General features: G+C 28.5%; 1 protein-coding gene across 4 annotated transcripts in view; it reads left to right on the top strand.

The window, feature by feature from the left end:
- tacc (transforming acidic coiled-coil protein) overlaps positions 1-24,832 on the top strand; it is a 136,707-nt gene extending 111,875 nt beyond the window's left edge. For all 4 annotated transcript variants that reach the window (XM_075366453.1, XM_075366456.1, XM_075366455.1 and 1 more), the window contains exons 7-14: positions 2,373-2,487; positions 5,425-5,488; positions 9,723-9,835; positions 10,351-10,467; positions 15,444-15,589; positions 17,030-17,191; positions 21,829-21,978; positions 23,559-24,832. In XM_075366453.1, coding sequence (XP_075222568.1) covers positions 2,373-2,487; positions 5,425-5,488; positions 9,723-9,835; positions 10,351-10,467; positions 15,444-15,589; positions 17,030-17,191; positions 21,829-21,978; positions 23,559-23,745 — 1,054 coding nt within the window. In that variant the 3' untranslated portion in view covers positions 23,746-24,832. The remainder of the gene's footprint in view (positions 1-2,372; positions 2,488-5,424; positions 5,489-9,722; positions 9,836-10,350; positions 10,468-15,443; positions 15,590-17,029; positions 17,192-21,828; positions 21,979-23,558) is intronic.
- The last annotated feature ends 798 nt before the right edge of the window (positions 24,833-25,630 follow it).

Genomic DNA, 25,630 nt, shown 5'->3' with positions numbered 1-25,630 from the left:
TCTTCTTCAACTTGTATATGATCCGAAGCTAAAAAAAATTCATCAAAATATTCCAATTCAGTTTCTGATTGAATGGTGTCATATTTGCCTTGCAATTCAAGAAGATTCCTTATTTTAATTTGTAAGGTGAGAATATCACCTTGAGAAGGATCATAATTGTGAGTAAATATGCCATTCCTGGTTATAGCGGCCTTTACTAACCCTCTTAGTCTAAATAATTGTTCCTTATCCATAATAATAGCAATTTACATTAACAATGTGAATTATTAACAAAGCAAATTAAATATGAAATGGATCAAATTTTATTATTACGTAAATGATGAGACAATGTAAATTAAATGTTAATAATAAATTAATGCTACACAAATGATGTAGATGAAATTGCTGGGAACCGCTTTATTGTAATTGTTTAAACATTAAAATTATTGAAAATTTCTGGTTATATCCGCGATTCTGGAAGATCAAAATGATGATTTTTCAAGATTGTAGATTATTTCCTTAGTTCGGATGTTGAATAATAAGTCAAACCTTGGTTTAATACCTCTGATGGGTTTAAATTATTCTAAATATTTGTTGTTCGCTGGTTCATGCAAACAAATAAGTCTTGACTTCGTTTATAATATAAATTGTTTTTTTTTATAATCTTGAAGTTGTAAATTATATATTTAACATTATTACATTAATTACTTGTATATTCATAACAAACATAAGGAGTCTGGATGAAGGAATGGGACTAAACTATTCTAATAATTTTTTTAAGCTTGTCCTATTGGTATAAGTTGACAGTTTGTCTGAAAAGTTCCCAAACTAAATTTCTGTAGTTGATACAAGTAGCACCATCTCTTGGACAACCAAGGAACTATGTAGTACGATGTCTGGTGAGTGTGTGTACAAACTTTCATCACATTTCGTCGCTCCAGTCCCAAGTTATATTCGGCTGCATATGTTGTGTTAATGTGACCTTGTGCAAGCTTGTGACTTGGAACACAGAAGCGTGATAAAATTTTCTTTCAACTTCAAAAATTTTTCACTGAAACTTATTCTATGATACAGCAAGAACTTGGTGATGAAGCCTTATCTTGTACTATAACATAAACGTAGTGGAAGCGGTTTAAAGACTGTAGAGGGTCGTTGGCTGACGACAAATGAAACTGGAATTTGTTAACAGCTGTTCACAACAAAAATGTTGCAAAAGTGTGCGCACAACTAGTCAAACTGTGGATTCTAAATTCTATTTGGAAGTAATGAAATGCCTGATGCATTGCATTCATCAAATCAGGCCCAAGTACCAGGATCCGGGCTGTTGGACTTTCGTGCACGGACTATGTCTCAGCACACACGGCAGTTTTAAGTCATTATGATGCCGCAAATCAAATCATCGTCTAATCCCGCCCAACTTTGCTCCAACAGATTATTTTTTGTTCCTGAAACTCAAGTTGAAGATTAAAGGCCGCTTTTTCAACGACATTCCAGCCAGTCAAAGGGCTTGCACCAAGCAGTTGAAGGCAATCCCACAAAGTGATTTCTCCATAGTGTTTGATGGGCTCTACTGGCGCTGCAACAAGTGTACAACTAGAGAAGGGTTTTATGTAGAGGGCTGATGTAGTAAATTTGTTATTTAAATTTATAGTTTTATTTAATTTAGTTCAGGAACTTTTCAGACGTACTGTGTATAATTATAGTTAATATAAATAAACAAGAGCAACTTACCAACAATTGAATTAGACGTGTTTAAGCAATTTTGGAATTAAAGTGTATCTTCAGGAACTCTCATATTGTCCTATTTATTATAACATTAATTAAAACCACGAGTAAAATAAGAAAATCGTGATATTTATTTAAAAAATGATGACCAACTATAATGTTTTAAGCAAGTATCATGATTTTCATAATTTTACACGTGACGTTTTTAATTAATGTTATAAATAGGACAAATACGTGAAATTTAATTCCAAAAGTGCTTGAACACGTAGAATTCAATTATTGGTAAGTGGATTTTTGTGTATATTAGTTTATAAGTTTTGTGAATTATTTTTACTTTTAAATTTAAGAGCATAGTTAACCCAAAGCATTTTAAACAGTACCTAATTATGTATGATCTAATTATGTTACTGATTTATTTGCATTGATTTTACCTCTTCCTATTTTTATAGAATATTTCTCTTAATGAATTAATAGACTGATGAGATACAAATTCCTCGAGTTGAGGCTTAGCTGCAGTAATGGCTGTAAAAAACTAAATGAGATAGAAAATTGAGGAATTGCTGTAATAGCAATAATTAAATTTTCAGTAATTCAATTTAAACCAAAATAAAATTAAGTATTATTAAATTTATTGTTTAATTTATTAATTATTTTTTATTTTTTCCTAGTGAGGTGGCTGTTTGTGAAGAAAGTGTTCCAGTATTGAGAACACCAATGAAAAACCCTCCACTAGATGATGGTAAATTGATATCATTAACTCCATCTGGCCCTTCACATGTGACTGTGAGTTTACCTTTTTTTATTAAAAGTGTGTACGAGTTTATATTTAATTATTTACATCATAATAGAAATTTGCAGAGTGAATTGAAATGTAGTTATTAGCAGTAGAAGGAGAAGAAATGTAACTTATAAAATGGTGAAAATCAAAAAAAAATTTGCATGCAGTACAATAAAAAAATATTTATCAAATTAAATTTCATATTTTTACTTCTGATTTTGTTATTGAGCTGTGTATATGAGGATCGTGTGAAAAGTTCTGGGCCTCACACAGAGATGACATTAGTTATGCTTAATTTCTCGAAGGTGTTGGATGATTCCATTCTTCATTAATTTACTACAAGAATCTCAAATTGCTGCATCACTTAGTATAGTATTTGCAGTCTGTCAAAGTGGAAAATTAGAGCAGCTGTTTGAAAAATGGAAAAACTGGAAATTCGTGCAGTGATAAAATACTTTTTTCTGAAAGGCTAGAGTGCAAAGGAAATTAAAAGAAATGCTAGGTCAACACACACCTAGCGGTGAACCACGCAGTGGGGACGTCCTTCTTAAGTAACTACGCCAGTAATGATAAAAAGTTCATAAAATTGTTTTCGCAGATTGACAAGTGACAGTAAACAAGTTAGCAGAGTCTGTGGGTATGTCAATAGAATGCTTGCACATTATTTTGCACAATCACTTGGACATGAATAAGCCAATGTTGCTGCATTTGCTCAAGTCGACCAAAAACAGTACAAAAAAAACATTAAAAGTATTTGTCTTGAGCTCTTTCAGCACAATCCAAAGAAATTTTTACGTCAATTTGTGATGGTTATTAGACTGATCTGATTCCCAGTGACTGTCTCTTGCTTCCTAACGTAAAAAAATTACTTAGAGGGAAAAGATATTTGATCAGTAGTGAAGTTACTGCTGTTGTAGATGGTTATTTTAAGGAATTTGATAATTTGACTTAATGACTATGTTGAAAAATAAACTAAATGTATCCAGAAAAATGTTTTCTCATCTAGGCCTGGAACTTTTTTCACCCCACCCCAAAATTTCTCCTTTGGAAGTAGCAGTCTGAATGATTTATTTGGATTTGCATATTTTCACCTTATACTGAAATAAGTAGATCTATGCATTTATGAATGTACATAAACATGGGCATTCATAGTTCTCTAATGAACAGAAGAAAGAAAAATCTTATCTAAAAACTGATGCGATTTTTGTTCATTTGTGTAAAAATTCTTTTTCAGATTAACTTGTTTATTAGATTGTATCAGAGAGATAATGTACAAATTGGAGCAAATAAAAGGAGGATAGCTTGATGAAATCATAGCCATACTTTAAAAAAAAATGTTTGAAGCAAAAAAACTGTAAATTGTAATTTTGTTGTGGCTTTGTAAACTATATATGTAAAAGGTTTTTACATTTAGATACTGTAATTCATAATAGTTGAGTGTTTTCATTAGTTATTACATGTTCACTGTTTAGTGTAATAATTTTTTTTATGGTGATCAAATTAAAAAGAATAAATTCTAATTACTTAAGATTTTCGCCAGTTTTTTAATCAAATATTTTAATTTCACCTTTTATTATTAAGTGTTATGTAACTTATTATTAAAAAGTTACTGCAAAATAGAAAATGTACAGTGATAATAGCATATTTTTTGTGTAATTTTTATATTCCATAGTTAAATTAAAAATTCAAACCTTAATTTGGAATAATTCAAATTATTAAAAGATATAAAAGTCTAATTTATAAATACATTAAACCATATGTAATATATTATGGCGTTTTCCAATCAGGTTATTACCATCTCTACTTTCAGATAATTAAAATCATTTCTTTTTATGATCAAAACATGGAATCCCAATGTGGTTGGTTTAATCAGCAGCAATCTGTATATTTTTAATTATATAAAATCTGATTTGTAGGTTTTGCTGAATAATGATTGACCAAACTGATTATATTTTGAGTTTCCAACAGACCCAAAAAAGGGGTTTTTAAACAAATGTTAATGCAGATTTGTTTTTGTGTGTCTGTTCATTTCACCACCACCGAGTCAATTACACCCAAAGTTTGAATTTACTGTCAGTTTGTCCACATGTTATTCAGTATTTTATTTCAAAGTTTTAATTTAAAGGACCATCTTTTTTATCCCAGTCAGGTATAGATTTTCAGAAAAGCAGTATTCTTGAAAATAACTAAAATAATTTCATGGTCATCCAGAACTTATCTAGAATAATTCTGGAAACTCTCAAGCTCTGAAACTGCGTAGGATTACATATCGGTGATGAAATACGATTTTGGTCTATGAAGTTGAATGCTCTTCTTTCAGTCAGTTGCGTCAGCTGTGAGTAAATGAAAATGGCCGGGTCAAGCACGTCGTGTAATCTTACATTGGAACAAATTATTGAATGTTTAGATGAGACATGTGACAGTAACATTAGAATATTTGATAGTGGTAGTGAATATGATAGTGACGAAAGTGATGAAGATTTTGTGCCAGAAAATCGTAATGAAAATAAAGAAGATTCTGAACAGAGTAATGGCGATAGTGATGATGATATTGATATAAAAGTGAAGCGTACAAGAAAAGACATAGATTAGAAATGGGAAAAAGTGGATGATCCTCTGCTGAAAATTTGGTTTAAATTGGTGTAATAGTTTTGAAGCTATAATTTTTTACTTTTAGTACTGTAATACAGCTGCTGGTTGGGCATTTAAATTACTGGAAGTAGGTTAGGGCTTTAAAAATTTAAATACCGGCTTGAAGGGTTAAAAATGAGTTGCACTTTAATCAGCCTTAATGTTTTAAATAAATATTATTTAAATATAAATATGTAATATTTAAAACATATTTTATGTTTTATATGAGAAATTTTGTCTTTACTATTGCTGGATTGTTCATTCGTGTTTGAATTGCATCTTGGAAAAATAAATATCAATTTTTGTTCTAGGAATTTCAAACTAATAAGAGCGAAGCAGCTGCTGCAGAGACTGATGATGAGCTTAGCGGAGACTGTTAGTATAATAAAAATGTTAATTATTGTTTATGCTTTCATTTTAGAGCTCTTGTTTGTATAATTTTTTTTATATTTCTGATTATTAGAGTATTGTATTTTATTAATTTTATTATCTAGTATAATTCTCTTAGTTTATTTCTTTGTTCAATATATCATTCTTACTTTATTTTTTTTTTTAAATTTGAATGATGATTGTAGAATATTAAGTTCATCAAAAAATTCGGAAATTAAACTATTAACATTATCTGTCTGTTGATTGTATTGGGTATTCATAAATTTGTTATTCAAAAGTAACTTTTAACAATTAAAAAAGTAAATAACTTAACAAAAATGTGTGATACAACACTGAATATAATATAAATTCAAGTTTCATTTACATATGTTTAATATGCCTACCTTTGATTAATAACAGCAATGTCCCATCTATAATCAGTTTCCTGCCAAATCCTATGAAGTATGTCTTGATCTATGGTGGGCAACTACTTGTGTTTTCTGGTGCCGCAGCTCACTGACATTTCCTGGAAGCAGAGGAACAAACACTCTATCTTTAACATCCATTGGAGTTAAATCGCGTGATTGTGGTGGCCAGGAAATTGTTCCACCATGTCTGTCCACTACTTTGCTATTATGATACATGACAACTTCTCGATGATGATGTGGGGCATGCCATCTTGCTGGAAAGTGAATTCTGTACTCATATCCAGTTGTAATTGTGGCATTAGATAATGTTAAGTATGTCCAGGTACAATATGTCAATTACAGTTGACTTGGCAAAAAAAAAAAAACACTGTAAATTTTGTGATAGCTTACAGCACAAAAAACATTTACCTTAGACAAGTCTGGTACATGTTCAATGTGTGATGCACTGAAATATAGAAGTACTGGAATGGGCACTGTCTATGTCCAACGTGAGCGGAAAACGAACGTGAGACAGATAGATTTAGAGGTATAGTTTTCATTGTCGCACAGTGCAGCGCATGCACATTGTACCTAACATACCGTCCCTTCAGAAAGTGATTCCATAAAACTTAATTATAGTTAATATTAAGTGATAAAATCTCATAATTCTATTTAATAGAAAAATTTCAATGCTTATGAATATTAAATAAATGTTGAGTTAATCATTGTATCATATAAATGCTTTTTATAAAAACTTTTTACAATAACTTGAATTATGAAAGATAACTTGTGATTTGTGATGAGAGAGATCGTCACAAACTTTTTGAACGGACTGTAGACAAAGAGAGTATAGATCTAAATCAGCTATCTTTGTTGGCACAGATTTCTAACGCTAGTACCCATTGCAGTATTTCTATATTTCAGTGGTGTGATGCGGATTCCTATCACCCCATATCTGAACATTATGTCGATTCACTTAACTGCTGGTACAGAAGGTTGCTTCATCACTGAACACAATTTTATTAAGATTATTTTCTTCAGTCTCAATCTTGTTTAAGGGAGAAACCCTACAAGAAAAATCATTTTTTAAGCTCATGTTACAAGTTCCAGGTCCTTCTAATTAATTTCACTATTGCATTACCATCATTTTTTATTAAATATTTACGAAAATAATTTCCCCACCCCTTAATCCTTAGTCCTTAAAACAAGGATTAAAAAAATTGTAACTAATGTAGTTTTAAATTTTTTTTTTAAATTGAAGATACAAAACTGTTCTATTTTTCTAATATTTAAAGCAATTTCTCATGAATGGGAAATTTGGTAAAAAAAGGTTTTTCAAACAATATTGTATATTTTTTTTTATTTTCCTTCAGCAATTTCAGTGTATCCATACTTGGAAAAATAAAGCAAAACTTACTAAAAAAAGTATTAAAAAAATTCTCTTCCTGTTAAGGAACTTAAGTTATGATTTTTTTCATGTCAAAAAAGATTTAAAAAGAACAAACTTACAAGAAATGACATTCAAAGTTACAAAATTACATGCAGATAATTTTCTCTCTTTATACCTTATCTAATTTAGAATTCCCCAGCTGCATATGTGATGCCTTCTGCTTCCATTTTTCTTTTCTTTCTTTATCTGTTCCATTTGCAGTCTACTGCTTTCCTTTAATTTTGATGAGCACCTCATGATAATTTAATTTTTCCTTCGGTGATCGTGTCTTCTTGTTAAGATTCCACTGATTTTCCCTGGGGATACAGAAGCTCCTTCCATACTACATAATTACTGCTATGTTACTAAAATTAAACTCGCTCATTGCCTCAGCCAGTGCTGCTTCTACTACTGATTGCGAAAAACCTTTAGTTTTCTTGCCCTTTTTTCATAAAAGACTGAAAACTCTATTGGCATTTTGTGTTCTTCCTTTCAGACACAGATTTAATAAATTTTCATCAGTGAGCTTTCAATAAATTGTCAATGTGCTTACGTGGTTTTTCATTTGTAGCCAATGCTAGATTGTCAAAACACCAATCAATCTTGTCTTGTAGGGCATTTTGTGTGTTTTGGCTCAGCATAGCTAATATTGTTTGTTTAATAGATTTGTTATCTTTACTTGTATAAACTGCTACAACAATGCCATAGTATACTTTGTGAGCTTCAAAATTGTGTTCTCTTTTAAACTTCCTGAGCTTACCCCTCTAATGTAATCTTTTGGGCCTTACAAATCTTTACTGTATTTCCTAATGCCATCCCTTATCGCAAAATTAAACTATAGAGTAGCCAGATATGTAAGTATTTGTCATACTTTTAAATTCAATTTTCTCAAAAGCATATTTTTATCTGAAATGGAAATTGAATTATTCTTTTTTTGTTTTAAACTTTATTTCTTGCATTAAATTTTGTGAAATAAAAGTTGTAAATTACATGTGTATAAAGATTTGGTCAAAGAATTTTTTCCCCATATTTATGAAATTTTATTTATTTTTGTTAATGAAATTGTAAAGAAAATTTTATTTTGTTTGCAATTCATAAGTGTCTAATAAGTCATATTCAAGATGTGGGTTATGTATTTCTTTTCATATGTTAGTATATAATGGTGTTATTATTTTTTACTTTCTGTTTACAGGGAAAAAGAGTGATTAAAATAAACTAAGCAAATTGCTTTACAAAAATCTTATTAGGTACATTTTAAAAATGGTATTATTATGTAACTGTACTGGTACATTTTAAATTAAAAAGAATTAATTAGTATTATAAAGTACTGAATTGTTACAGAAAAGATTCTTTTTATCTTTTTCATGTATTGCAAGTATAGAAGATGTAGCTATTTCTTAACTGAACATCATAATGTGAGTGGTAATGTCACATTACCACTCACAACATTAAACAGTGTCATTTTTTCAGATGTAAAATCCTCAAGAGTCACTAGACAGGACTTAACCATTTACCCAGCAAAAACTGGATTTCATAACATTGGGGGTTTTGCCCCCCAAAAGACTGCTGAAGTCTCTCTCTCTCCTCACATACATTTTATACACTGAAGGTGTGGATTGTTAGTCTTTGTTGCTTTGTAAGAGGCTGAAATACCAGTAGATTAACTTTTTTATTATTTTGTAATATCTAAGTCTTATTTTACTTAGATAAGCAATTATGAATGCCTCATTCTCTTTTTGTGTACATTTTTAATAAAAATATGCACTTTTACTAATTCTGTATCCATTATCCTGCTTGGAGTATTCTAATCCTTCACCTTCTAGTATTAAAACAAATAACCAACTGCTTCTTTATATTTGAAATCTTTTTCTTATCTTAAAATATTACTGATTTGCCTTTTATCTTCTGCTTTTCCCATTAATCATACTTATCTCAAATAAGGATTATGTCATAATTTTTTCTAAATACTTTTAACCCTTTTAAAAGTGTTGCTTTGGAATTAGAGCTTTTCATAAAAAAATACAATTTTATAATTATATGTTCTAAAGATAATCACAGAAATATAAAATATTCCTGATTTCAGAGTATCTAGAATTTAGTATTTTATTATTATAAAAATGCTAAGCCTTCTCCCCTTTGTTTTACCATTATGATAGTATCACAGTTAGAGTTGCCGCATTGCTAGTCTTATCAGATTTAGCTCTTCATATAAGGATTCAAAGAATAACATAAACTTTAATATTTATTTTCCTTCATTATATACTAATTTTATTTCAATTAATCTATGGTAATAAAACTGTGTAGTATACATTATTTTTATATATTCCTTGTGAGAGAAAACATTATTATTTATGTACTTTAATTTCTTTTGTTTGATTGACTGATGTAAAATTACTGTTTACAGCAAACATTTTAGATAATACAGTACAAGAGAACGTAGTACCATCTAAAACACTGATGAAGAATCCATCTACTGATAAGAAAACACATCCATCTACTAGTAGTTCAACTCCTCAGGTAAACGCTTTTACTGTTCGTTATTTATATGTTTGTTTACATATTTTCTGTCATGTTATAAATACGTCTAATTTTCTGTGAATAATCATTTTAAATAATTATGTGTCACCTAGTTGCCAACTTCTCTCTCTCTCTTTTTGGTTTTGTTTTTCTTATAACAAATATAAAAATTGAGCCACTTAATAAGATAAAATGTTACAAAATTTCAGTTTTAATTTGTTGTAGTGTAAAATTTAAGAGGGTGTAATTAGTTGATAAATAATCAAGTAAACAATCTTTTTTTGAGAGATCAACAATATAACAACAATTAAAACAACCATATTTTCGTTAAAAGATCTGAAACTGGATTTGTTTTACATTGATAGCTGTGCTTGTTAAACGCAAGTGTATTTTTCCTATAAAAAAAACTACATTTTATTGCTTATTAATGTATAATTTTTTTAGGGCTAATGTCATAAAACTAAATTCTAAATATAGTAGTCTGTAAATAAATTTAATGTGTTTAATATTTTAAGGATAAGGAACAAAGTACTCCAAGAAGTGGGCCAAGGACAGTTGTAAGTCAAGAAGTTTATCACAAAGAAATGCAGAAATTACAAGACCTAATGGCAAAACAGGATCAGATGTACAAGGTATTGTATTGACCTTATTTTAACTTGTGTAATTAATGAATAAAATTTTAAATACAAAAGATTTTAATCATTATAAAAATAGTCTTCACTTGGTGTGTTGACCAAATTTCTTGTACTCACTAGAAGAGAATACTGTGCTTGTGTTCAATTGAAGTGCAAACCAGACTGCCAAAAGAATGGTTAATTCTCAGAATAATTATTGTTAATAAATAATCATTATCTTTGGTCTTTAAGACTACCTTCAATCTTTATTTTTTAATTATTATTTATATCAAAGGTTTATTAGTTTACTTTTTTGTTTCTGTAATTTATGAATATATTAACTAGAAAGATATATATTTTTTGTCATGGTAAAATTATAATTCTGAATCAGTAAATTAGCCGATTTATGTAAGGATTTATTGGGCTATGTAATATAATGTGGGGTGGGTTTATACAAATTGCCTCACTGTAATTTATGTAATGAAAGTCAATATAAGCCTCTCATTTGCCATCTTATTTAATATTAGTATTTTTATTACTAAACAAAATTCTGTTTTTTTATTTAATAATTACTGTTTATATATATATATATATATATTGAAAAATAATATATTAAAAAAAGAAAATTGGCTTGACATAATCCCACAAAACATTATTATTAACAAAAAAACATTAGAGATTAGAATAGAATAGGATCATCTAGACATTCTAATTTTATATTACACTTTTCTATTAATTAGTTGGCATAAATTTGGAATTTAAATTCAAACATATTTCCCTTCTCATTTGTATAATGTAAAAAAAATGTAATCTTCCTGGGTCTGAAGATGAATAATTTTAAATGTATTTGTTCATTTTCTTTTGTATATAATTAGTGTACAATTTTAATATTAAATGATGGGTAACATTCTTCAAAAACTATATTATGAGTTAATTATGATATATACCAAATCTCAGACATAATATTTGTTTTGATTATTTCACAGCAGTTCGTTATTTTTATATCATTTTATTGACTTATTAATTAACAATTATTATTATTATGTTGATACCATTTATATGCAAATTGTACAGGAATGTAAAATGTACTTCAATTCAAATTTGAAGTAGTACCTTCATCTTTTGTCTAGAAAACATATCCGGGTTTGAATCCTAGTCAGACTTGAGAATTTTGATAAGCTACAAATATTTCATATCATTTCCATGCACATTTAAGAAAAAAAAAAAATATATATATTTTTTTAAAAGGGAAAAGTTTTAATGTTTTTTTTACAAATACAAGGTGTGTTCAGACAGTAGGTTACTGTTTACTTATATTGCTGTTGTTCTATGCTAACATGCTGTCATTCCTTGTTTGTTACCTCTCTTCAAACACCATTACAAGCAATTTATTGCGCGTTTATAAATATTTCCAACATAAAAATGTTTAAGACAGTTGAAAGATGCACAAATACGCAGTTTAACAAAGACAAGGAATTGTGCACTATGAGACATAGTGTCTCACTGTCTGTTTTAAGAATAGGAATCCAACTGAACAAATTTGTGTCTTGATTGTGTCAACATAAGCATTCAGACTGATTCAATTGTCATCACTAAAGATAATCTGTTTAAAATTTGTACTTCATTATGAATGAAAGATCTAAATTAGTTCCAGTATAATGATTGATTACATTCTTAAGCTGTAATAATACAGATACAATTTTACTTTCTTAGTAGTTGTCTGAACACTTGAATTAATAAACCTGCTTCCAAAAGAAATTTTTTAACGTTTTCTTGAAGAATTGAACAATCTTCTTTCAAACAGTTCACTAACAAAAATATTGTCATTTTTTTGGCAGAGGAATACCTTCAAATTTTAATTTAAATGATTTTAGTTGAGAAACTAAGTTTTTCATACATGGTATAGTTCAATGATGGTGAACCTTTTTGAGAAGTGGGTCAAATTTTGTTCATTATTTTATTTTATGCTAGCCCAGTTGTCACTTGGAAAGGGAGGAGGGCGTGTTAAAGAGTACCAATAATTTGGAAACACCAAAAATTTGTTAACAGAAAAAACTTGAAGTTGACTCTTTTTTGTGGTTCTCACTTTTAAAGTCCTCTAAAATGTTTACATTTCCCTTTTGTTTTAAAACTTTTACTTTTGCAAGTGAAGAGCAAAAAATAAACGTCAACGTAAAAATTGATATCATGAATTACCGCACCAGGTGACAGCATGCCTAATGGCGCCTCTGGACTGAGTATTTGAATGAACAAGGAATAAAGGAATTTTTTTCTTTTTTTTTTTTGTCTTCAGTCATTTGACTGGTTTGATGCAGCTCTCCAAGATTCCCTATCTAGTGCTAGTCGTTTCATTTCAGTATACCCTCTACATCCTACATCCCCAACAATTTGTTTTACATACTCCAAACGTGGCCTGCCTACACAATTTTTCCCTTCTACCTGTCCTTCCAATATTAAAGCGACTATTCCAGGTTGCCTTAGTATGTGGCCTATAAGTCTGTCTCTTCTTTTAACTATATTTTTCCAAATGCTACTTTCTTCATCTATTTGCCGCAATACCTCTTCATTTGTCACTTTATCCACCCATCTGATTTTTAACATTCTCCTATAGCACCACATTTCAAAAGCTTCTAATCTTTTCTTCTCAGATACTCCGATTGTCCAAGTTTCACTTCCATATAAAGCGACACTCCAAACATACACTTTCAAAAATCTTTTCCTGACATTTAAATTCATTTTTGATGTAAACAAATTATATTTCTTACTGAAGCCTCATTTAGCTTGTGCTATTCGGCATTTTATATCGCTCCTGCTTCGTCCATCTTTAGTAATTTTACTTCCCAAATAACAAAATTCTTCTACCTCCATAATCTTTTCTCCTCCTATTTTCACATTCAGTGGTCCATCTTTGTTATTTCTACTACATTTCATTACTTTTGTTTTGTTCTTGTTTATTTTCATGCGATAGTTTTTGCGTAGGACTTCATCTATGCCGTTCATTGTTTCTTCTAAATCCTTTTTACTCTCGGCTAGAATTACTATATCATCAGCAAATCGTAGCATCTTTATCTTTTCATCTTGTACTGTTACTCCAAATCTAAATTGTTCTTTAACATCATTAACTGCTAGTTCCATGTAAAGATTAAAAAGTAACAGCGATAGGGAACATCCTTGTCGGACTCCCTTTCTTATTAGGGCTTCTTTCTTATGTTCTTCAATTGTTATTGTTGCTGTTTGGTTCCTGTACATGTTAGCAATTGTTCTTCTATCTCTGTATTTGAACCCTAATTTTTTTTAAATGCTGAACATTTTATTCCAGTCTACGTTATCAAAAGCCTTTTCTAGGTCTATAAACGCCAAGTATGTTGGTTTGTTTTTCGTTAATCTTCCTTCTACTATTAATCTGAGGCCTAAAATTGCTTCCCTTGTCCCTATACTTTTCCTGGATAAAGGAAAGCACATGTATATTATGAAATATTCTTTATTAATAAATATATTTACAGATATGTGTTTCTTAATATTAAGTTCATATTCCACATTCATTAGTTTAACAGTTTTGCGGTCAAATCATTTCCACGTCTACTTCTGTTGGTTGATTTTACAAAATTCATTGAGGAAAACAGTTTTTCACATGAATATGTGGACCCAAACATTATTAAAAAAGCATTAGCAATTTCTTAAATGATATAAAATTTTTTCGTAAAGAATCGCATATGTTTAATGTAATATTTTCAGTTTTTAGTGCAGGATCATTATTATCTGCACTTCATTCAGAAATTTTTCCTTCTGGTTGGGAAATCAATTTTTCAAATTTATTTTTCTACACTATGCTGCTTTGAAATTCAAGTAATTCCATTTCTAAATCATGGGATAAACTCCATCGTTTCGAATTTCCTTTTGTATAGATATAAAATAAGTGAAATGTACTTTCCAAACTTTTAATTGATTAAATCTCTCCTAAAAAGCTTGTTTTATTAACTGCATAATAATTAAATTGGATTTTAAGTGAATTTTCAAAAATTATTATATTTTTAAATATTTTTGTAATTGAGGAAAATATTTCATGATTTTCATTTCCAAATCTTAGTGAAGATCTCAAGTTTTGTCATAAATATTTTCAAACATCATTAATACAACTTGACCATTTTGCTTAAGTTTTTTTATTCAGTTCATTAAAATGCTGAGTGATTTCACATAAGAACATTAAATCATTTGACCGATCTATCTATATTTGAAAATTTTTCCTAACTATTATTTTTATCATTCAAAAAGAACTTTATTTCTTCTAATAAATTGACAGACTGATTAAGAACTTGCTAGACACATATGCCAAGGCTAGTTGGTACATCCACATTCTATGATGCAACAAATTTACACACAAAGTTTATGACCAACTGTTATACTTTGGTGCAGTGATAGAGAAAATCAGTTAGCCAAAGTCCATTTGGAAATATTTTTTTGTTTGACATTAGATATTTATACTTTAATATTATAATATTTTTGATTGTCTGTTCTCTTTTATATAAAAAATATATTTATGAAAATCAATGCATGGTATAGTTATTTTCATTTTTAAGGTTCTAGGTTCAAGTCTTAGATCAGGCTTGATACTTTTATGAAAATTCATATCTCACCACACAAACTAAACTTTTTTTGGGATGTACTTATAATTATTCAAATGAATTATATAAATGATTGACCAGTTTTCTGTTGTAGTAGACTTATTGTATTTTTTTATAATATTATTACAAATACCTTCAGTATACTTTTCTTTTTTTTACATCTTTTATGATTTATCTTAAAAACATTTCATTATTCAATTCACCTGGAAATCAGTCCATAGATTACATATTACTTTCTGAAAATACCACATCCATATTTGCTTCAAGAAAGGTTTCAAGACATTAGAACTTAATACAGTATTAATGTAAAATTTGAATGCAAATTTTGTTTTACTTATTTTTTGTTTGTTAAATTTTGGAGTATTGTTTCAGGATGAATTAAAAAGTAAAAGTGATCATATAGAAAAGCTCGAGAAAAAAATAGAGAAATTGCAATGTGAAATGGGAGAAAAAGAAAGTAAAACCCAAAAAGAACTTCAAAAACTTGAAAAAGAAAAGAAAAGCAAACAACAATTGGGGTATGTTGAATTTTTCTATTTTTACAATCGCAAAAGATTTCCCTAATATGTTTAAGGAAAGGTAGGTTTAGTTATGTATCAGTAAAAAAGAAATAATTTACACTTCTCTTGCCTTCTTTTACCTCAGAGTTGTACTTACCAAACAAGACACTCTGAAAACCTACTAAATATGAGTTATTTATCCAAAAATTGTTCATCATGAGAACATTCTCATGTGTGTTATGTACATAAGAAGATGTCTCCATGTAAAAATGTATTAACTAGTGGTTGCTCAAATTCCTGAAGAAAAGATGAGTTTTTTCCCCAAAATTGAACTGTGACATTTTTCCTGTCCGTCCTCTTTGTTTGTTAATATTGGAATCCTATTATTAAATCTTATTTTTTAAAGCTTTGATAAAAAGAAGATTGTGGTTTGTTTTATCAGGCTTCAATTAAATCTAGGTAGTCTTGCTATGTTTTCACCATAAAACAGTTTTGTTAAAACCATATATTTTTTTTTCTTTTGAGTACAGAAATGGAATTGCTGTAACTGACTTCAGAGTAGTATGCGAATATGCTCTTTCAGCAGGATAGAGCTACGTATTGTAATGCTAGGGTACCAGTGAGTGTTTTGAAGGATTTGTTCTCTACTAATGTAATCTCTTGAAATTGGAATACCACTGGCCACATGGATTACCTGATCTGAGTGCATTTGATTTTTTCCATAGGGTGACATCTCGGCCATGATGAGTCAACACACTAAAATAATGAATTCAGGAAGAAATGCTAAGTTTCCACATATGGCTAATTGAATGAGAAAAAATGGAAGTCATTTTCAGTAAATAAAATAAAATTCCTCTATATACATTTTTTTTTTTTTAAATTGAATGTAATTATTTAACAGTGTCTTTAAAAATGGGTTATTTCATCACTGAATCATTTTTTATATGTGTTAGTAATATGTTAAATAATAATTTGTTCATTTTGCATATTAAGTTTACTAAGTATTCTATCATGGAAGCATATTTGTTCCGTTTTGTTTGTTGTGTATTGCTTTTTCTTATTTATTACTATAAACTTAGAAGATATTGCCCAGTAACTCTTGACTTGAAGATTAACATAAAATCTAATATGAATGTTCATCCTAAATGAATTCTGTAATGTATCTAAAATAAATATTAACACTAAACAATGATTTAAACAGTGAATAAAATATTATCTAACTTTATGGATATTTTCTACATTTATTTTCATATTCTGTTACCTCTGTGGTGCAATGAATAAGCCTTGCAGTGATCACCAAGCAAGATTCACTTGTAAACACTTGTGTTGAGGATAATCTGTTGCCTGCTGACGATTGATATATATTATAATAAAGTAGCCCTTCATATAGTTGCTTGTCGATAAATATGTATGTAAATAAAAATATTTGTTATGTTAATGAATTTTGTTGTTTAACAGGTTAATTCTAGAAGAATATGAAAGAACAATTTCGCAGTTGTTGGCTCAGAAAGAGGAAGAGAAAAAACAGTTTGAAAGTCAAAAAGAAACTATCATGAAAGAACGAGACACTGCAATGACTCATCTGAACAATCTGGAAATTGCTTTCAATGATGTGCATCAGTAGGTTACATTTTAAACCTTAGGCATATTTTATGATTGCACTTTGCATTACAAATTTATTTAGTTTGAATGTATCTTTTTCTAAGTAATTATGCAATTAGCTTATAAAGTAAACAGAATTATCGCATGAATGTTCAGGTGGCTGATTCATAAGCATCTCCTGTAAATACTGACACATATAAAAAAACTACACGACGTTAATATTAAGTAACCATGTGCTATTATATTTACAAAAATTATGCGCATACTTTAAATGTAAATAAATTAAGACTTGTTAAATGATCAATTGATCATTATCAATTAACATAAAATATTTCTTACCTTGTTTGACACATCTGATAACCCATGTGTGTATTTTATTCATTAAAATTGTTTGTTACATAGTTTCCTTGAGTTTTTTAAATGAAATTGTCAATTGTTCAGTAACGGTAAAACTTCACTGATATTTTAGATTGTAAATTTCTATTATGATAATAAACAAATAACAAATTTAATTCAGTTTTCATCATCCGATTGTGAGAAATCCTTGGTGGTGTCAGTATTAAGAGATAATGGAAGGCTCAGTTCTGTTTTCTATTATATTGTTCAATACCCAATAATTTGGTTCAACAGTATTTTCTGATTCTATTAAACTTTTGATTTGTCCTCAAGTTAATCAATTGGGCTGATTTCACATTGATAGGAAGGTAATCAATGGACGGTTTTACTACTAGGTCTTAACTCATCAATTTTATGTACATTAAAATTAGTTTTAATATGCAAAATCCTTTGCAATTATTGGACCTTAAGTTCATCCTCCTCAAAAATCACTTCTTCTGAACTAAGGCATATTTTGATATAATTCCTTTTCAAAGACACAGCTGGAATTTTTTCCTTTTTATATGAATTATAAGCGGGATTGTCTAAGACAGTAACTGAATTATCTTCTAGAAGAGGTAACTAAACCATTTCTCAAAAGACGTTCATGTTCCCCCATTCATCTTGTTATGATAGTCTTTGTAGATTTCAATTAAAAAATCCAGAGACCACCATTATTAACAAACGCAGTAATTACCAATTTGCATAATTATGAGATGCCAACCTTTGCCAATGGAGTCTTATTACCAGTTGAACCACACAGAAAGGCTTCTTTTGATGAACTCACAGCTTGATCTTTCCAAATGAATCTTTTCATGTGGTCTTTGTTGACCAATCATCCATATATATTCTGTATGGCCTTCTTGCCTATTTTCTTTATATCAGTGAAGTAATGTCTTTACCATATAATATCATCCTTGTCTATTAAAGCACTTTCCCAGCCCTATTTTTCATATTTAAAATTCATATATTTTAACACTTTAAAAAGTTGTTGTTTGGAAATCTGGTAGATTGTTATTGCGATTTCCAACTTTTAATACTTATCTATTGTAGGCAGTTTATTTCAAATATAAAATTTGTGTACTTTTTACGAATCACATTTTTATCAAAATCATCAACTTTTTCTTCAATTAATCTGTGGGGTTTTGTTTTCTTAGGAGATCATAATAAGTAGCTTTATACTCGTGAATCACATTGTACATTGAAGCAGCACAACTTCCACTTATGTTATCACATTTGAAATCAACGCTGTTGAATTACTGTGCAATTCACTTTTGTAAAAAATTAAATCTGTTTTTTGCACAACTTAAGGGATTTTTTGCAGCCTTTTTTCTGAGGGAATATCAATAATCATGTACTATTATCAGCTGAATTAGTATCGGACATTGTGTCAAAATAATGGTATAACTCAAATGGTACATACACAAATCTAGGAATGTGCTCGTGTTCCAGTAAACTTAAAGAAATACTAACTTTAAATAACATTAGAGTAAATAACAGAAACACAAAAATTGAAAATAAGAGTGATCATATGAAAAGGTCAAGGATTTTAATAGAACTGAGAAGACATAACATTATATATGACTAATATATGTGTAATGATTATAGTGTTATGTGGCCATGTTGTGAATCATCGGAACTACTACCCAGGTTGCGACTTGGCAGAATCATGACAGATCTTGGTCACAAAGCGCAATGTTTGTTTTTCTTCACTCCATAAGCTAACTAAATACTAATGTAGTATGAATAAATTTGTATGTTTTACCCATACAGTATACAACTCTTGGGAGCATTATTTTAAATTGTCTATGTATTTCTGATATTATTATGTCATATTACTGTGCTCGCTACATACAGAGTGTATCACAAAGTTTTCCTGGGATTTTCATTATGTACTCTATCCGTAAAAATAAAAACAAAACAAAAGTTAGAATAAACATATCACTTAAAGACATATCTTTAAGTGTTTTGTCAGTTACAGCTAGGTACTTAAACAAAACGAGTTTTTATACTTATAAACAACCAGTTTAACATCTATACCAACAAGATGGTGCTTTGCTTAGAGCTGTGAAACTGGTGGAATACAAATCAACAACTCTACAAGTATCTTTTGTTTACCAACAAGGCATATTTCACTTGAGATTGTGTCAACTTATGTAGTGAACGTAAACAAGTCATCAAGAAATGGTGGAAGGAATTTTCAACCTCAATTTAGCATTGATGTATTGTGCAGCCTTCTTCACTATCAGCTGTTTAGACTGTTCATATTACCTGGATGCTTAAATGTTGAGGTCTGCTTGCACTTTTCTTTAAGAAGAATTGGCACAGCAGCTTGAAGATGTTCCTCTAGCACTGAGATACAAAGTATACTTCCAGCATGATAACGCACCTCTCCTTTTTGGTAGTAGAGGGTCCACATTCCTAGCCACCAAAATCGCTTGATCTAACATTTAGATTTTTGTGTCTGGAGGTTGATGAAATATTGTATACAAAACAAAAATACATTCTCATAGGAATTAATTATTCACAATATGTGTGACTGAACAACTTAAAAACAACCCTGAAAAACTAAAAAGAGCAACAAAAGCTGTAAAGAAATGTGCTGAAAAATGGCAGGCTCATTTTTGAACATTTATTATAAACTGGTACATATAATGCACTTTGGTCTAGTGTACTCTTTCTAAATAAAATTTGAATTTTATTTTGCCATAACATGCAAGTGAAGCATTTTAGGAGATATGTTTATGAAATTTTTTCATTACTTTCATGAGCAGAATAGATTTTGGAAGTCCTGGGAGAACTTCGTGATACACCTTGAATATATGTAGTCATTAATGCAAATACTTGTACATAAATGATAGAACCCACAAATATTTGTATGAGGTGAGGTAAAACTAAGGTTTGAAAAAGTCAATTTATTTTATCTTTATCAATTGAAAATATGATCCATCTGATTCAGTGTTCTGCTTGGAGCAGGTTTCCAACTTCTACATAGTAAAAAGTAGTTCAAAGGGATTTCATTCAAATACTAATCACACCCCTTCAGTCAAATCTTTCATTTTAACTTCAGTTTTAGTTTAGCTGTTGTTAACAACAGAAAAAATACTTTAGTATAAGAAATGGTGCTGTCATGACCTGTTTTTGTGTCAAAGACTGACAACAAATGAGTTACGACATTGTCACACAGGAGAAGAAGCTGGACTGAACATATCTATCAAAAGTGTGAGATTAGGCAATCCAAAATAAATAACCTCAATTAATTATACAATCTCCTGCACACCTTGGTTTGTGACTTCTTGTATATAAAAAAACCAATCTGCATTGCCTTACTTCAAGATTCCTAAAACTGTAAAAATTTTTTTGTAATCATGAAGATTGTTCAACCATCCATTTGACTTACCCATCCAACCTTGGTTCATTATTTCTAGACCATCTGCAAAATACAAATTCCTATCACCAGTAATAATTTGTTGAGAAAGTTTTTGTCATAATTTTTCATATGCTTTATTTTTAAATCATATATGCCACAAAAAAAGTTTGAAAACTTTAGACTCTTAGCTTTTTGAGCAGTTTTACTGTTCTTTTGTCAAGAAGTGGATTTATATCAAAATTTTATTGTCATTTTATTCTTCCATACCCGTTTGAAATTTTGACGCAGATATCAAATACAAATTGTTAGACTATCATTGGTTGACATCAATTGCTAATCCTATTTACAGTTTTGTAGAAAGGTTTCAAGTTTGTAGTTTTCACTTTGCTTTGGTAGTTGGAGTTAGTGTATTGCATTAATTCAGTCCTAAAACTTTGGACTGCTATGATAATTTTAGTTACAATAAATTGTATAGAAATTGTAGGGAAAAGAACATTGATAAGGGTCACTATATATATTTTTGTAAGGAAATCCAGTAATATAATTATTAAAAAAAAAAAATAATGTATTAAACAAGTGTATTTATTTTATCTGTATTTTTCTTACCATAAGAAACTGAAAAGGGTGATGTAGTCAAAACTGATAGCTCTTAGTGGCTTCAATGTACTTAATCTTTACTGTATCTTCGTTAAGTTGCAAGACTTTACATTTACTGTGCATTACAAGATTATTCTCCTTTATCAGTTGTACATAAGAGATAAAAATTATCATTTGTTCAATTGTAAAAGCTTTGATGCTCACTTTGGTAGTCAAAGATAAGTATTTATTACTTTGACAGTAAATTTATTTATACACGAGTATATTCGTATCTACAGCTATGACTTAACTTAATTTTGACTGTTACTTTTAGGAAATATGAAAGGAGTAAAACTGTTATTGAAGGTATGAAGAACAATGAAGATTTATTGAAAAACAGTTTACAGACTTACGAAGGTACATTAAAGAAACAAGAAGATAAATATAATAAGCTGAGATCACATGCAATGGCTCAGTTAGAAAAGTGAGTTGATTTACTGTTATCGTTTTATTTCATTGTGATAGTTAATGTACATTTAAATTTTATTTAATCTAACATTAAGATTACATGTAAAGAGCATATTGGGAATAATTTTAATTATTTTCTTTAAAATATATAAATCTTGATAAGACTGCAGTTATATGCTTTAGCAGTAAAAACCGTGTTTTGCACATAGGATCTAAACAAATTGTTACAGAGTTATCAGTTGGAAGTATAAGTATTTGCAATTTTTATCAATGTAATATTGTGTAAACAGGATGTTTTAAGTGAATCGATCTATAGTCCACCTCAGTAATTTGTAAAGAATTAGATTTTAAAAGTTGCTGAAAATAAAAGTTCCATCCATTTCAATATATTTCACTATCCCCAGCATCTTTTTTAAACTCTTCATCCTGGATGATATGTTCATATGATGATATCCTAGGAATTCAAGGACTTCATTGAAAATGTGTATTTTAGGTTGTATGTTCTATATTATCACAAAACAAGTAAAATTATACTAATGAGGTTTCTGAAATATAAATATGCTAAATGACTGTCACAATTGTTTTTAGAAACAAAACTTGGAAAAGAAAACCAAGATAAACTTGAAATATTAACACTTACTGTTTTAAGTGTTAACACTTAAAACAGTAAAACACTTAAGTGTTTTACTAGAATAATTTCCATGCTATAGGCAAAGGATCTTTAATTAAAAATTTAATTGGCATAATTAGAAAGACTGATATTGTTTTAAAACAAACTAATAGAAATTGATAAATTTAGAATGATCCACTAACTCAAATTGTGTTTATTGTGTAAAATTATACAAAAATAAATTTGAATATTCCCTTTAAGAAAAATATTACTTACTTAAAATTTTTTATGTAGGATTTATTAAAAGAAGTATAGTAATATTTTTCTTAAAGGGAATATTCAAATTTATTTTTGTATAATTTTACACAATAAACACATTTTGAGTAAGATCCTCTGTCTATAGCATGAAAGTTATTCTAGTAAAAAATATTTCAGTTTTCTCTATTTTCTTTTCGAAGGTTTGTTTCTAAAAACAATTGAGTCATTTAATGTATTTATATTTCAGAAATTTCAGTGGTATAATTTTACTTGTTTTGTGGTAATATAGAATTAATCCAGAATTATACCTATAAGTACAAAGTATTTTATCTACAAATTCACTGTATATTGCATGTTCATTTAATTACATGATATTAAATTAATTTTATAATTTTTTTCTATAATTTTCATACTGTAATAAATATTTTTGTACACAGACCAGATTAAAGTTTCATTTAAAAAAAAAGTATTAAGTTTGTTTAGTAAAATATTGGTCTATTTGGTAAAATTATTATTTTTTATAAATTAAAAGTTACGGTTTTAATGCTACTATAAAAATGCTTGGTCTTCAATTCAAATCTATTTATATTTTTAAGTTTGTACACAGCAGACCTCGAGTTAGTTAAAGGATAGGGGAAATCTGTCAATTTCATGCAGAACTTGCAAAAACAATTATTAAAAGATTAAAATAATTAATAAATGTAAATGATGTGTTTTGTTTTATGTAGAGCTAATGAAGAGTTGGATCTAATTAAGAGAAATCATGAAGCTGAAGTTGCCAAATTGAAGGCAATGGTTAAAAAATCTGAAATTCGTGCTGCTTCACTTGAAGAGGCATTGGAAAGAAAGAAAAAAGAAAATACTGAATTGACTCAAATTTGTGATGAACTGATTAGTAGAGTGAGTGGTAATTAAAAAAAAGTTAATAAAAGTTGGTTGTAAAGAGATAATTTAAAAATAATGCCTATTGCATGATCTATAAAAGTAATGGTATCTGTTGATTTAGTTTTGTTAACTTTTTTCTACCATTTTTAGAATATCTTGTACACATAAGAATAATTTTAAGAAAGATCTTTCTTAAAATGAAAGTTCTTTCTCAAGAATTTTTCACTTTCTTCTTTGTTGTTAATTATGAATAATATATATGTATAATTTTATTTTTTAATTAATATCAAATAATCTTTATTGATCTAGTAGTTACTACAGAAGAAAATTAAAAATTTAACTGATAGAAAACAAAAAGAATTTTATGTTATATGGGTAAATTAAGAAAATGCAATAGAGTGCAGTGATTATGATTTAACATTTGAATTATATAGCTTTTTATGCAATTCCCTTTTCTAAAAAAAATTTGCTTTGTATTTAAATGTTTTGTTAATAAACGGTGATTTGTATAGATTTTAATAATCTTTTTCTAAGTTACAAAAAATGCTTATTTTTTTTAAATGTTACATTAATTTCTTGTTTTGTATATATTTAGTTTAGTTTAATATATATATATATATTAATTTTTTAATTTGTTATGAAATATTTCTACCATATATTTTAATATTGTATTTAAGAAAGAATATTTACTTAAAATTTCCAGCAATTATAAAACTGTTAGGTAACATTAATTGATACATAAATGTTTAGAAATTGCACTGATTTTTATGTGTATTGATTGTTTTACTAAAATTTGACTATACTTAAAACTATTACTTTGCAATGAATATTTCTGTAATATTTTGTTGGTTATATATGATTATGTAATACTTTATTATTTGTTTTAATTTTAACTTATTGTGCAACTGAAAATTGATTTGTTAATATTCTGCCATGCTGTTACCGATATAAGCGTAGTATCTTACCATATGTAAATTATTGATTACAAAAAAAACTCGAAACATATTTTTGCATATAAAAGTCATTTTGCATATTGTATATAAGTATTATTTTTATTTACTTTACGTAAAAAAAAATTATGAATACAGTATTTGTTATAATAAAATTTTCTAATGTATATTAATGTTATTACTATCATTTATTTCACCTTCATTTGTGACATTAGTTGTCAAATCAATGATGGGTTGCACACATGCGCCTCATGATTTCCAGGTTTTCTTCTGAACTGAGGTCAATATGCCAGCTTTACTAAGTATGGTGAATAATAAGTTTACTTGGGGTTGCTTTTTTCATCTTGTGCAATTCTTTTTCAAATATGTTTTTTTCTGTTATTGTTTTTATAGTCAATTTCATGACCTTACTGCTTTCTCTTTGTTCAAGATATTTATGATTGTTCAAGAGATTAAAAAAAAAAATTTTTTCTTAAGTGTTACCTAAAAAAGTTTTTTCTTAAGTGTGATACCTTGCTCTTTATACAATCAATAATTAATTATATTTTTTGTAAGCAGATTACTATTTACTCTTAAAAATATAGATAAGTATCTTTAGCTTGTTCTACTTTTACCACCTATGCAGTAATGTCAACTTTGTGCTAGTGATAATCTTTATGTCATAAAGTGCTGAAATGTTTTGAACTGTAAATGTAAGAACTGTAATGTAGTGAACTAATAAATGTAATGAACTGTTTGCATTATATTAATAAATATTTGCTATTGTATTAAAAAATATTAGATATTGCAATAATAGATATTGCTTATTTTTAAACTTTGGAATTCAAATAAGTATATACATAAAATAAGAATTTATTACATATCCCCTTTAGTGCTTTTAAAAAAAAAATTGCTTTCTTATGTAAAAATTAATTAAGCAAGCACTGAAGGTGTGATAAACTTTCAAGGCAAAGGTAATTTTGCTT

Source organism: Lycorma delicatula, chromosome 5 (assembly GCF_047948215.1).
Source record: "Lycorma delicatula isolate Av1 chromosome 5, ASM4794821v1, whole genome shotgun sequence".
Taxonomy (NCBI): domain Eukaryota; kingdom Metazoa; phylum Arthropoda; class Insecta; order Hemiptera; family Fulgoridae; genus Lycorma; species Lycorma delicatula.
This window is presented reverse-complemented; position numbering and strand designations above follow the sequence as displayed.